This window comes from Tachypleus tridentatus, chromosome 7 (assembly GCF_004210375.1).
Source record: "Tachypleus tridentatus isolate NWPU-2018 chromosome 7, ASM421037v1, whole genome shotgun sequence".
NCBI lineage: Eukaryota > Metazoa > Arthropoda > Merostomata > Xiphosura > Limulidae > Tachypleus > Tachypleus tridentatus.
Window position 1 is genome coordinate 119,181,474 of NC_134831.1, and position 13,357 is coordinate 119,194,830.

Consider the following 13,357-nt stretch of genomic DNA (forward strand, 5'->3'; position numbering starts at 1 on the left):
GTACAATAAACAGAACGCTTTGTCGTGTGTGAGCGTAGCATTGTTGTGTGATTATTACATATCATACCATCTCTGAAACAATTCCACCGTTTTCTTTACCGGCTAAGTGCACTTGTGTAATTAGGTTCTAAGTAAGTTGGAATTAAACTTTTAGTGTACTTTTATAGAAATGTATTAGGTAAAAAGACTTGAAATACAGTATTTAAGTAATAAATTAATATTTATAGAAAAAGTAAGGTTTACTTTCTTTTCTACGATTCTTAAGTTCAAACAATCGGTCAGGTAAATGCAACTTTAGGCCTAACTCTATAATTTATATTGATTATACATGGGGAACAGTTTACAAATTTGTGTATTTTCTGTTTATACGTAACGCTATTTTGAAAGTTAAATTGAATAATAAGGCAATTAAACAACAACAACAAAAGTTTATGTATACAACAAAGTAACTAGTAGTAGCACATAAATGAGTAACGAAATTCGCGTGCCAAAAATTATTAAATGGGGAATGGGTGAAAACTAAACCAAAGAAAATGTTGCCGGACGGACGACTGAAATAACTCCGATAGAGTTTAAAAATTATAAATTTTTCTCCATTATACTTTATAACAAATATGAGTTCTTTTTTATAAATATATTACCAGACTAACAAAAGTTTCTGGACAGGGTGCTAAAATGTATCTGTTCGTCTAATCTATCTCGCATCATTATTCTTTCTCCAATATGCACAAATTGAAAAGTTATTAACGTATCTCATTGTTTCTTCATAATTATTGTGTGACCAACACAAATTTGACCGAACAGGGTGCTAAAATGTGTCTGTTTCTCTCCCAGTCTATTTCGCATCATTACTCATTTCTTTACGTTTACAAAGGAAAAAATAATTATTTGTCTATATTTTTTCCATTTTTTTAATAATTAAAAATGTTTCAAGATCCACACAAAAGGTGCACAATTTTATGTTGTTTTTGTGGACAGAAGTCGGAAAAGCATTTGGTGTGGTTTACAGTGTGATCAAAGTTGCCAGTCTGGACACTTTTGTGTTTGGCAACATTTTTATAAGGTATAGAAATATAAAATATGTTTTCACAACAATGTTTTGTATGTGTAAGAGAAAGCATTTCGTGTGGTTTTTGCCTTTTCAATGAGGCTGGAACATGTTATCTTTCAGTGTACTGGGAAATATACATTTGAGCTACAGTGAAAGGGTTTAGGTGACTGGAGTTGATTAAATGATTGGTCTGGGTTGTATCAAGTCTCTAAAAATATAAGTTCATTTGGACCAACCGTTTAACCTACAACAGTAAAATAATTAAACTACTGGAGTCTAAGAATAAGATTTCCAATCAAACGTCAAACGTAGCTGTCAAATCCATATGAATATGATGATACGATGTAATTGGTGTATGTGGCTCATAAGTTTTTGGAAATGTTAAATTAATAGAGCTAACTATATGTATATAATTAGTTACTTATTTAGTACTGCAACTAAAAATAATGTTATTAGTGGCCTTTCTTTTAAAGAAATCAAGATATGGCTTTTTAGTTTTATACTTGAAGCTATTACTACCAATATAAGCCATTAACAGTTTTAAAAGTCTGAATCAGGTTTTAAGTCAAGGGAATTTTGTATTTTAAGAACAAGAAGTCAACTTGAGTATGACACCACATTATGCTAATAAATAAGCTAATAAACAGTGATATATAAGCATCATAATGTGATTTATTTTTGAGGAAACATACTGGTCTGTCTTCGGAAGAAAAAGACAAACAACAAAGATAGTGTTCTGTCAAAATATGTAGTATGTTCCATCAAAAATAAATCACATCATTATGCCTGTAAGCTATTGTTTGTCACTTTTATTAAAAAATAAGTTTCTTTTAACATTATACAAAACTGATAGGGCCTTGTACAGAGTATTTTAGGAAATTTTGCAATTGTCTTCATTTTACAAGAATATCAGTGTTGTAGAAAGAGTACAGCAACAATCTGTTGTATTAGAATAGTTTGTTTTAAGTCATTTAAGTAACAAGTTCAAATTTGAGAGTTTTGGGTCTGTTTTTTATTGGATGTGTAAGAATTAAGAGAGACTTGATTGAAGCATTTGAAATTGTGTCAAGTATATTTGAATGAAATGTCTTAATGGTAGAAGGTAAGGGTAAGAAATATGAAGTTAACTGTTTAGAGTAATAACATTAATAACAGACTAAGCAGCAGAAATCAAGATTTAGGCTTGTTCTCAGAAAATAAAAATTCCAATGATGAATTATTTTTGTTATTACAAGAAATAAAATAAATTTTCCAAAATGGGATGGCACCCCCCCCCCCAAAGTACAGATGAATACACAAAGCCATACAAAACTCTCGACATTCTAAAAGTAACAGTGTCAGATATTTGTACTTTTTTGTACTCCAGGTCTGTTTGTGACATTGAGTAGCTTTAAAAGTGACGGTCACTTGGTAATCAGTCTGTCTCAACATAATAGTGGTCTTGAGCACTATTCCTAGTCAGAGAAAGATTGTTTTTAATCTATATCGTATGATTAGGAAAAAAAATCAGTAACCTTCCTGATCCTTAATTATTGTATTTGTATAAACAGATTTTAGAACTGTTAATATAACATGCATATACAACAAGGGTCCATTTGTCTTTCAAGGCTTTCAAAGCTTCCCACCATCTTGCATATTTTAAGAATTCATCAGCTGTGTTCCCTGAACTCCAGGAAAATGTTGATTTCCAATATTACCAGTGACCGTTTATCACCCTGTTTGAAAAACAAGTTTGTTGTAGAGGGAGCCTCATTTTGTTTTTTTCCAAATCTTATTCTATTATTTTCAGGATATAACACAATGAAATCAGATAACACTTATCAGTTATGTGGATAAACGTATAACCTTCAGTAAGATAGCTTACACCCACGAAATAACTTTGGTCCCTGGAATCCAAACTGGCAATTATATGTTCTTATAGATAAAGAAGCCAAACTGTACACAGTATTTTGGGTTTAATTTAATGGGCTGTATAGGTAGAGACCTTCCCATTGACTCGTAATCAGTGTTCCTGCAACTTAAAACCAAATTAGATAGACAACGAGAAACAAGCATTGCTTTGATGTTCAGAATGACTGGATCATCATAGTGGCAAACACTTTCTTCATAAAGGCTGTGCAGTGAGTTCCAGTTTCTATTAAATATGTAACCCAAATTTTGATTACCCCAGTGCTTTACCTTATACTTGTATATACAACTTATGAATAATTGTATTTACATCCTGTTGAATTTCCACTGATCTTTGTTTTCTAAGGTGTGCTTCAAGTTTCTTTTCTGTTCTCATTCTCTAAGTGCATAAATTTACACTTCTGAATATTAAACTACTTTTCAATGTCCTTTCCTAGTCAGTTATGCCACATAATCTTTTTTTCATTGAGTAAAATATATCCAATAAGATAAACCCTTATCAGCATCTTAGAATTATCAGAAAGGTGTAAATGTGTATGTATTGAGTACCCCAGATCAGTTTCATAATGAATAAAGAGGTATCTCCCCTCTACACACACAAGACTGTCAAATGTACTCCACTAGTTACATTAATTGATGTAATACTAATTTATTACTTTTTGTCACATTTCTAGTGCAACTCTGTTTTCTCTTTCCACTTATCCTTTCCAGTAATTTCTATGTATCCAGTGTGCTAATAATCCTCTTGTGAATAACCTTATCAGTGATAATCTAATTTAAAAGTTGTGGACAATTAGTGAAAAAAAACCCTCATTCTGAAACTAGTAAAATCAAGTTGAGTTTTATTTATTAACTGTTAGTTTTCATAATGTTTTTCTGTTTTAGTCCCAGGGTTGAGACAAGTGAAACATGCCAGATTCTACTTCCGTTTCCAAACCGTTTGAACGACTGCCTGTAAATGTACTTCCAGTTCACTACAACATCAGTTTCAGACCTGATTTGCAGAAACTTGTGTTTGAAGGTCATGAAACCATCAAAGTTGAGGTGAAAAAATTATTATTATTTCTTTAACCTGTAATTATGGTATTCAAATCAAGAAGTCCAAATTTACTGCTGTATATCTTCCATCCCATAACTTTGAATATTCCTTTGAATCTAAATGGTTGAAACATTTGCAACTGCTATTCTGGGATGCATGGCATGGTCTCTTACAGCTGATGATGACTAGAGTGCAAAGATATGTAGTTATATAATGTTACATGACTGTGAGGTGTTTGAATGGAATACTGTGTTAATTAAACAAGAAAGTGAGGAACATAAAAGATTGTGATATTCTAGTACATGTGACAATAATGAAATATTCTGTTAGTAAGGGAAATTTTGATACACAATTATTAGAAAATTTTATTTGAATAGTAAATTAGTGGAAGCATCAAACATTGGCACTGACATATAGTGTAACATTTTAAAAATATTTTCACATCTTTGATTTCATTCTCTGAAGAAGAAATGTTTTCATACAGATTTATGTCAAGGTGAGCACACTATTTTTTGGAAAGACAAGATAAAACTAGTGATAATAATTTAGCTGAACAATATGGGAACATTTTACTTTTTTCTGAGTTTTAAATTTTTTCCACTTTTGATAATAGTTTTGGCACTAGTTACATACCTAAAAGTAACATTTTATAAATGCTGATTTTATAATTTCATGTTTGAAGTATGTATGTATGTTGATGGAGTGAAAGTTTACTGGGAGAGAGTCAAGATTTTTAATTTCGTTCAGTAAATTTTCCAGTTCTGTCATTTTGAGGCTACAATAACGTGCTTGCTCATCATGTTTTTGTTGCTTTTATTGAATACCCTGAACTGAACTAACTTACATTGGATATAGTGGTAGACTTGTGGTAATGAAAGATTTTACACTAAGTAAAAGGCTGATTAAATTGTAGAGATAATTAATGTAGATAATATAAAATGTATCTTAGGTTTTAGAGGTGACTGTGGAAGTCAGACCCACATTGTGGTGGGGATACACCGTCTATCAGTGTGTTTGTGTGTATTGATCATGAAGAATACCTGTAAATTTAAAAACATGGATAGCATTTTGCTGTAACCAACATGATATTTTCCCCAATTAAATTTGGCCCATATGTTTCAAGCAGATTTTCCATCTAATAATTTTCCTAAAACTAATATATGTTAAAAAAAGTGACAACTACCAATATAACTTAAACAAAAAGTATTTTTTTTGAAGAAAAGAATGGAGTAGTTATAAATGAAGAACTTCATAATAATGTGTTTATAAATAATAATAATTGTGATGTTCATAAATTGAAAGTGTGGATATAATAAAATATTTAAAAATTGATATAAATTTAAGCTGAATACAGTAGGTTAAGGTTTTGAAAAAAAATGAAATTTATGTTAATTAAAACCTATCATTTGAAAAACTGTTAGTTGTACAGTCATTAAGAATATTTTATTTACCATTAATAAATTCAGCACTGAGGTACAGAATTGTTGTTTAGGAGACTTGCGTAACTACACAGAAACCTGTTGTTTCAGTAGAAAATAATATAAAAAATGAAACTTTTTAAAAGGTGTACTATATCTCAAATATTTTCTTTGAAATATTTATTACAACATGAAATATTATTTATAAATAATTCAAATAATATTACCATTCAAAAATGATGTTTATGTTAATGGTATACAGGGATAATAAAATATAAAATTATAGTTGTTAAAAGGAATTTATGCATAGAGATTTTGATAATGTAACAAGAAAAATATTAAATAATTTATCTTTAATTAAAAAAAAATTGAAAATGATATAACTCAGTTACCTGTAGCATTCAGGAAGTTTGTTTAAATATTTTTAAAAATATTACAACTTATTGTTGGTTAAGTTAAAAGTAATTTAGTACTGTGAAAATAATGCCAAAATTAATCGTAACAACGTATGTGAAATAGCGTTATGTGTATCTAAACTTGAGAGAGCTCAACGTACCGACAGCAGATTAGAATACAATGTAAGGTTGATAATAATTAACAAAACTGAAGAAATTATATCTTACAAAAATACTTAGGTATGAGCATGAATACTATCTGATCTTTAATACATTTTGTTATGTTTAACATTCTAATGAAGGTAAAGAATGAAACATCTGTGGTGGTTTTAAATGTTTTGGAACTCCAAGTGAAGTTGGCATGCTTTACTAGAGAAGGTGGATTAGGTGAGTGTTTCTTGAATGTACTTTGAACTAAGTGTTTGAACTAAGATTGTACTTGTATGTTGTGTGAGAGAATATACAAGTGTGATGAAATAAATGGTCACAAAAACATAATCAATGTTGTTATAATGAAGAAGTTTTTCACATTTAGTTTTATTCTGATATGAATAAAATTAGAGATTGCCTCTTATTAAAATTTTCTGCATATAAATTAACTAGGAGAAACGAAATGTTAGTGTTTATTAAACATTTTAGTAGTAATGTAGTGTTCAATTTCAATTTAATGTGACTTTTAGTGATTCTAGCTCAGAATTAGTTTCATAGTTTATGATCATTGTATAATTAAACATCTTTCTATTTTACAGCAGTTTAGGAAGTTTGTCTTGCTTAATAATATGGCAGAGATAATAACCTCAAGCTGTTGAAATAATATGTTTTCAGACAAATAAAATTGAATTAAACTTAATCTATATTTTAATTTAAATTAGGAAAAATGGAAAAATTATGAAACAAAAACTCGTGAATATAATCCTGTGAGAAATGTTTGCTTGTAGAAAATAAGATGAAACAATCTGATTGAAGTTCGATGGGCATTTATATTCAGGTTTTCATTATTATTCTATTTCTCTCTTTTTTTTTTTTTGGGGAGTATATTAGCACTGCCTTTTCCTACCAGGAAATATTTACAAATGGATAACTGTTGAATTTTTTAATTTGCTGCTTAGAAGATTTATGTGTTATTGGTGTACTTGTTTTACTGAAGATAGGTTTTAGATATTATCATTCAGCACAAATAACAATTTCATATTTATCCCTCATATGTTATGTTGGTCATCATCAGGATGATTTTAGTCTTCAGTGATATTGGTTAAAGGCTATATTGTATGAACTCAGTATTTACGAGTTTGAATATGATTTTATTATTTGTGGACATTTTCCTGTTCTTGATAAAGATTGACTGACACCATCTTAGAGTTCAACACAAGAAGGATGAAGGAGCTGAAAATATTGTTTATTTGTAACAATGAACTAACCTCCACTTTTAATTTTTATAAAATGTATATTTCTTTTTTTCATCAAGAACAAAATGCCACAAATATTGAAGTATCTCAAGACGATGAAAGACTGATACTGACCTTTGGTCAACCTTTGACTGTTGGTAAAGGTGAATTGTATTTGGAGTTTTCTGGAGTTCTTAACGAAAAAATGAAAGGGTTTTACCGCAGCAAATACATGTCCCTTGAGGGTGAAGTACGTTATGCAGCAGTGACCCAGTTTGAGGTATGAAGGTTTAACAAAAGTTTTATTTAAGTCTTGTATGTAAGATAAGAACAAAGGCTGACATCATTTGCAGAAGTACAAATTGTGATTTTTAAATATCTTTGAAAAATCATCAAAATGTTATTTAATTTTTCTTACTTGCTGTTCTGTATTTTAATTACTATACGTGCCAAGCTGGATAAGGTAAATCAAAACTAGTGAATTATTTTAACCTAACAAATGTAAGAGAAATCACTAGGTAATAGATTAAACAAACTAATATCAGGATAAGGTGTGGCTTATCCTCATTGGAAGACAACCATTTTTGAATGATAATTTGCAATTTTCTTGGTATAATAAGAAAAAATGATAGAAGTTGTATTTACAAACGAGCATGTTATATTCCTGTTTAAGTTAAATTTTCAGTTATATGTGTAACAAAATTGAGAAGAATTAGTTCTCACCTCTAAGTAAGGAAACATAATATAGGAAACACTTTAATCTACATTAGAAAGATATATGTATAAATGATTCATGATAAAAAATTCTTTATAAAGTTTAATAATTAGGATAATGATAACATTAACTAATCATCAGTGTAATTGCATCTTTTTTTAAATCATAAACATAATTCAGAAAATAAAAAAAATTCCTAATGACTTACATTGTATTTTGTTGGTTGAAGTTTGTAATATCTTTTAAAAAGTATTCAGTTTTGAATCAAAGCATGGTTGGCAAAAATGTTCAGCTTTTCTTTTGGGTTATTTGTGGATAATAATATATCCTTAGTTATCTTTTAGTATTTTAACTATGAGAATACATTTTGAAGGAAGAAACTGTTTTTCCTTATAGAATTCAAGACTTTTACACACATTAACAGTGTATTTAATTAACATGTTAATTAGAAAATCTGTCGTGTGATCTTATTTCTATGTAGGTGTTGAAGTCATTGGTAATAATATTTCATTTTTAGTCCCAAGAAATTATCATGAATATCCTTATTACAAAATGAAAATGTTCATGTAATTCTGTTATCTAATTGAAAAATTGTATTTTTAACAGGAATAACCTGATCATAAGTTAGAGGTTTGTAAGTACAGAGTATTAAACAATATTTAGATACTGACATATGAATTGTTTTACTGTAATTCTATACGACTTAGCCAACTGATGCTAGACGTGCGTTTCCATGCTGGGATGAACCTGCTTTGAAAGCAACCTTTGATATTTCACTCATATCTCCAAAAGATCTGGTTACTCTTTCAAACATGGTAAGTTTTTAAGGAAAATGTTTTGTAGATATCAGATATATTATTGTTTTACCAAACATTTATCTTTGTACGTTATAAATTCATGTAGTTATGGCCCCCAGCACAGAAATAAATCATGAAAATTATGAAGAGATCAAAGTTTTAGGTTACTCCTTGTGATAGATTATGGTGAAATTTTGTTTGAATAGGATATATATGGAGACAACAGAAGGTATGTAAAACTAGTTGATATTGCAAGTGGTCAAGGCAGAATGTCCAAACTCTTTATGAGGACCAATGCAATTATGGGCTGCATATCATCCAGTATTGTTGGAAATCTACCTGAAATTTATAGTACTCTGAATGCTAATAATTACAAGCACATCCTTGTCCACCAGGAATGACCTCCACTCAGCCATTGGTACAGCAGATATGTCTGTGGATTTGTATTGCTAGAAACTGGGTTTCAGTACATGTGGTGGTGAGAAGAGCTCAGATAGCTCTTTGTGTTGAGCTTTGTGCTTAATAACAGAGAACAATAAGAACCATCAGGAATGAAAACTGCTGGCTCAAGTTTGCTTAATGTGTTGGTGCAATACCAAGAAAAAAGCTGATTGAACAATTGTAAGTGTTTTATGTGGAGTCCCATGCGAGATTTATAGGCTTAGGTAGCAACTGAAAGAGTCAAATAGTATCCAAACAGCTTTGCTGAATATTAAGTGAAATTACTTAGCATATTGAATAATTTTTCTCAATCATGTATGTATATATAAAACACACTACTCTGTTCAAAGCAATATAATATATTATTTCTTTCATATTTTATGTAATAACACATTTTATCAATTGGTCGATTTTAGGTAATGTATGTTATGAAGGCTACTTAATGCTCAGTAGCAAATGAGCCATCAAAATATTATTCATAATGGATCATTGAAAGTGGATACATACAATATAATTATTATTTATAATGCTTCAGGTTTTGCTTCAAATATTTAATGGATTAATACAACCTAAAGTCATTTTTGCTTCAATCTTTTTAAGTTCCCCTCAGTTTGAAATTTTGTACTGGTGAGGGGACCTCCCAGAGAAGGGTTTGTTCTTTCAGTTTACCTCCTCTGTGATATAGAGATCCTCTTGCATGTTTGCCATGTGTGGCAACCTGAGAAGGGCAGGAGAGGATCCTGGTGGTTGAGGGGTCCAACCCAAACACCACTTTGATCTTGAATTCCTGTAGATGGGCAGCCTTGGGGTGGACCCCATGGTCAGTCAGCTGGTCCACTTTGGTTAGGATCAACCAAGTACCAGTGTTGGAAGTTCTCAACAGATGTTGTGGACATTGTGTCTGATGCTGGTGTTTGAGAATAGTAGTCACAAAACCCTGCCATTGCTGCATCATACTTGTTTGGCATTGTAATGCGTCCACTCATAGGGCTCTATGGTAGGTGGGGTTAGTGGGCACCAAAATGTTCTTTCTTCATTATAGATCCCCCAAATGAAAATAAACAGTGAAAAAACAGAGCAAACGTAAATGACCACTTTTTGAAGATTCTGAGCAGCAATCTTCAACTTCTTCAACACCTTTAACTCATTTTCTGACACTACATTCTTTATCAGACAAATCTTTAGGGCAAATATTTGCAGTTGTTTTTATTCAGAAGGAACTAGAGGGGCTTGCTGGCTCTCTTAAGTCAGTCAAAAAGCTTCATTTTGGTGACATGTGGATGGAAACATCCACTCCTAAACACAGTGAACTCCTCTTGCATTCAAAGACTATTGGGGATATACCAATTGAGGTTACTTCCCATGTTACTTTGAATTTTTCAGAAGGAATTATTGTTGAGAGGGATTTGAAGAACATCCCAAAGTCATAGATCCTCACTGGTTTCTCCACCCTGAGAATTTCTGGAGTGAGGCATCTCTCCACTCATAAAGATGGAATTATGATGCAAACCAGTGTACTATTTTTGACATTTACATCACCACATCCACTTGCCACCATTAAGGTAGGTTATCTAAATTTAAAGGTACAACCATATATTCCAAACCAACCCTCTTGGATGTTTCCAGTGTTAACAGTTAGGTCACTCAAAGACATTATGGTTCTTTATTGTGTCATTTGTAGTGGATCTCACCCATCCTTACTTTCATTCATGCCCCAGATGGGTGGAGAAAAAGAGGTACAGCATTTGAAAATGATTCACAACACGCCTTGTTCCTTAGCTCGGAAGTTACTGTCCACTACTCCATTTCAGATATATGTTGCTGCACTTTGTTTTACTGCTGCAGTGGGAGTGCAGATGTATCTCTCTGTGCCTTTAAAAAAATCATTCTCAAACCATGTGACCATAGTGCCATTTTAGACATGTTTTGTCCACAGGTTTGCCTCTGATGCTGGACAGTCATTGGCAATGGTAATGCTGTCCACCTCACAAATGTTTTTAGTTTTTTGAAGGTCATTGGCCTTTTTAAAGCTATTTAAGTTTTTGATTCATAAATTAGACTTTGTTTTGGTTAAACATGATTCCATTTTACAAATTTTAATAATTTTACTTTCAATTTTTTACCAGTTGTTTAGCACAGATAGCCTGGTTACTTTGTGCCATAAAATGTTAAACAACTAACTTTTTAAGATTTAAAAGTGATAAGAGCATCGTATGTGGAAATTTTATTAATCTTTGGTAATTAAATTATTATTTCATCATATTTTATTCAATTATGATTTTGTATCAGTTTTTGCTTTTAATAATTTGAAACACCTTTTGTTGGATGTTTTCTGTAAAATGAGCCTTTTCTAGTAATCAAACTCTGACTTTATTTTAATATATATATATGAATTTTATTTTAAAAGAGGATCCTTTGTAAGAGTATTACTGGAATCTATTGATATTTTATAAATCAGAAGTTAGTAACTTGTAGCACCCCTGGTTTTGTACCATAATATTAACTAATGTATGACACAATAATATAGAGTAAAAATTAAAATATTCATTAGGTATTGTTCTGTAATAAATGTCTCCTAGAGGGCAGCACTAAGTTTATGTACTTACAATGCTAAAATTCAGGGTTTAATTCCCACGGTGGACACTGCAGTTAGCTCAATATGGTTTTGCTCTAAAATGGTAAACATATTTATTGTAGAAGTTTGGAATTTATAAATCATATTTTACAAACTTGGAAAGTATAATTCATAAAGTTTGTCTTAAAATGGTAACTGTTTAAACAAGGGAATTGAAAAATAAGTAAAACCATTAATTATTGCAACATTCCATGTTGTTGATTAAAGCATGGTTAAGTCCCTAATTTATTGTTTTCATTTAAACCTCTTTATTTGTATTATTCTCTCTACTGTTATCCACAGAACATTGTTAGCTGTAAACCTATAGCCACAAATCCTGAACTGAAAGAAGTACAGTTTGCAACATCTCCAGTTATGTCTACATATCTAGTGGCTGTAGTGGTGGGTGAGTTTGATTATGTGGAAGAACAGTCTGGTGACGGAGTGCAAGTGCGAGTGTATACACCGGTTGGGAAACAGGAGCAGGGAAGATTTGCTTTAGAGGTCAGTTTTAAGCACTTGTTTCTCAACTGTTTGTCTACAAGTTCTTGTTCACCAGGGGTGAACAATGTAAATAAACAGTGAGGAGGATAAAGAGTGTAATTTTGTGACTTTTTTTGTTTCATACAGCCTCATTCTAAATCAAGAAATTAATTTCTTGTGAAATGTGAAGAGCGTTTGATTTATCGAAAAAGATTGAATTTGTTCTCAATTTCTTCAAGGTAGTAACAGTTAGGAAATTTCACAAGTTACACAATCAAATATCTGTTTCAGTTTTAATGTGAAATAATTGGAAGATTTTAATTATATTCATGAATTAGCTCACATTCTTACTTTGTTAGCACTTACGAGCTGTTTGTTGAAATTTAAATACCATACATGACCACCAGGTGCACTCTAGTCATTAAGATTTACTGACGAGACCCATTGTTGATACAGTTTGAATAATATAGAAAAAATGAAAACAAGTATATTGGTTACATGTTACTACAAATTATACTAAGGCTAAGTAGTGAGTAGGCCCAGCATGGCCAGGTGGGTTAAGGCGTTCAGCTCGTAATCTGAGGGTTGCAGGTTCGAATCCCTGTTGCACCAAACATGCTCGCCCTTTCAGCCTATGGGGTGTTATAATGTGAGGGTCAATCCCACTATTCGTTGGTAAAAGAGTAGCCCAAGAGTTGGCAGTGGGTGGTGATGACTAGCTGCCTTCCCTCTAGTCTTACACTGCTAAATTTGGGATGGCTAATGCAGATGGCCCTCGTGTAGCTTTGTGTGAAATTCCAAAACAAACCAAAGAAGTGAGTACTTCATAATCTCTCTTCACTATTAATATTTCTGAACTTTGCTCACCATCACATACTTTTCTATTTAATCATTAAATATAACAATTAATATATAATTTTTTTCTAATGTTCAGTTCTTTATTTTCTTATAGCTTCATTAAAACGTTTAGTATTAGTATTTGTACTTTCTGATTAAGGTCAGAATTTCTTAAAATGTCCATTTTCTGTTTTGATTTTGAACCCAGTTTGTTAATCCTAAATAATTAAATAAAATTACCTAAGGAATTAGGTGAAATAATGGGGTAATTTTA

The 13,357-nt window shown here is 31.2% G+C and overlaps 1 protein-coding gene across 3 annotated transcripts in view; it reads left to right on the forward strand.

Moving 5' to 3' along the window:
• Window positions 1–13,357, forward strand: part of Psa (puromycin-sensitive aminopeptidase) — a 49,094-nt gene continuing 35,737 nt past the window's right edge. The window contains exons 1-6 of one of the 3 annotated variants that reach the window (XM_076513770.1): window positions 1–131; window positions 3,845–4,003; window positions 6,114–6,198; window positions 7,277–7,476; window positions 8,619–8,726; window positions 12,067–12,267. In XM_076513770.1, coding sequence (XP_076369885.1) covers window positions 3,869–4,003; window positions 6,114–6,198; window positions 7,277–7,476; window positions 8,619–8,726; window positions 12,067–12,267 — 729 coding nt within the window. In that variant the 5' untranslated portion in view covers window positions 1–131; window positions 3,845–3,868. Of the gene's footprint in view, window positions 283–2,965; window positions 3,172–3,844; window positions 4,004–6,113; window positions 6,199–7,276; window positions 7,477–8,618; window positions 8,727–12,066; window positions 12,268–13,357 lie in introns of those variants that run through there. The other 2 variants (XM_076513773.1, XM_076513772.1) reach the window with 2 other exon arrangements.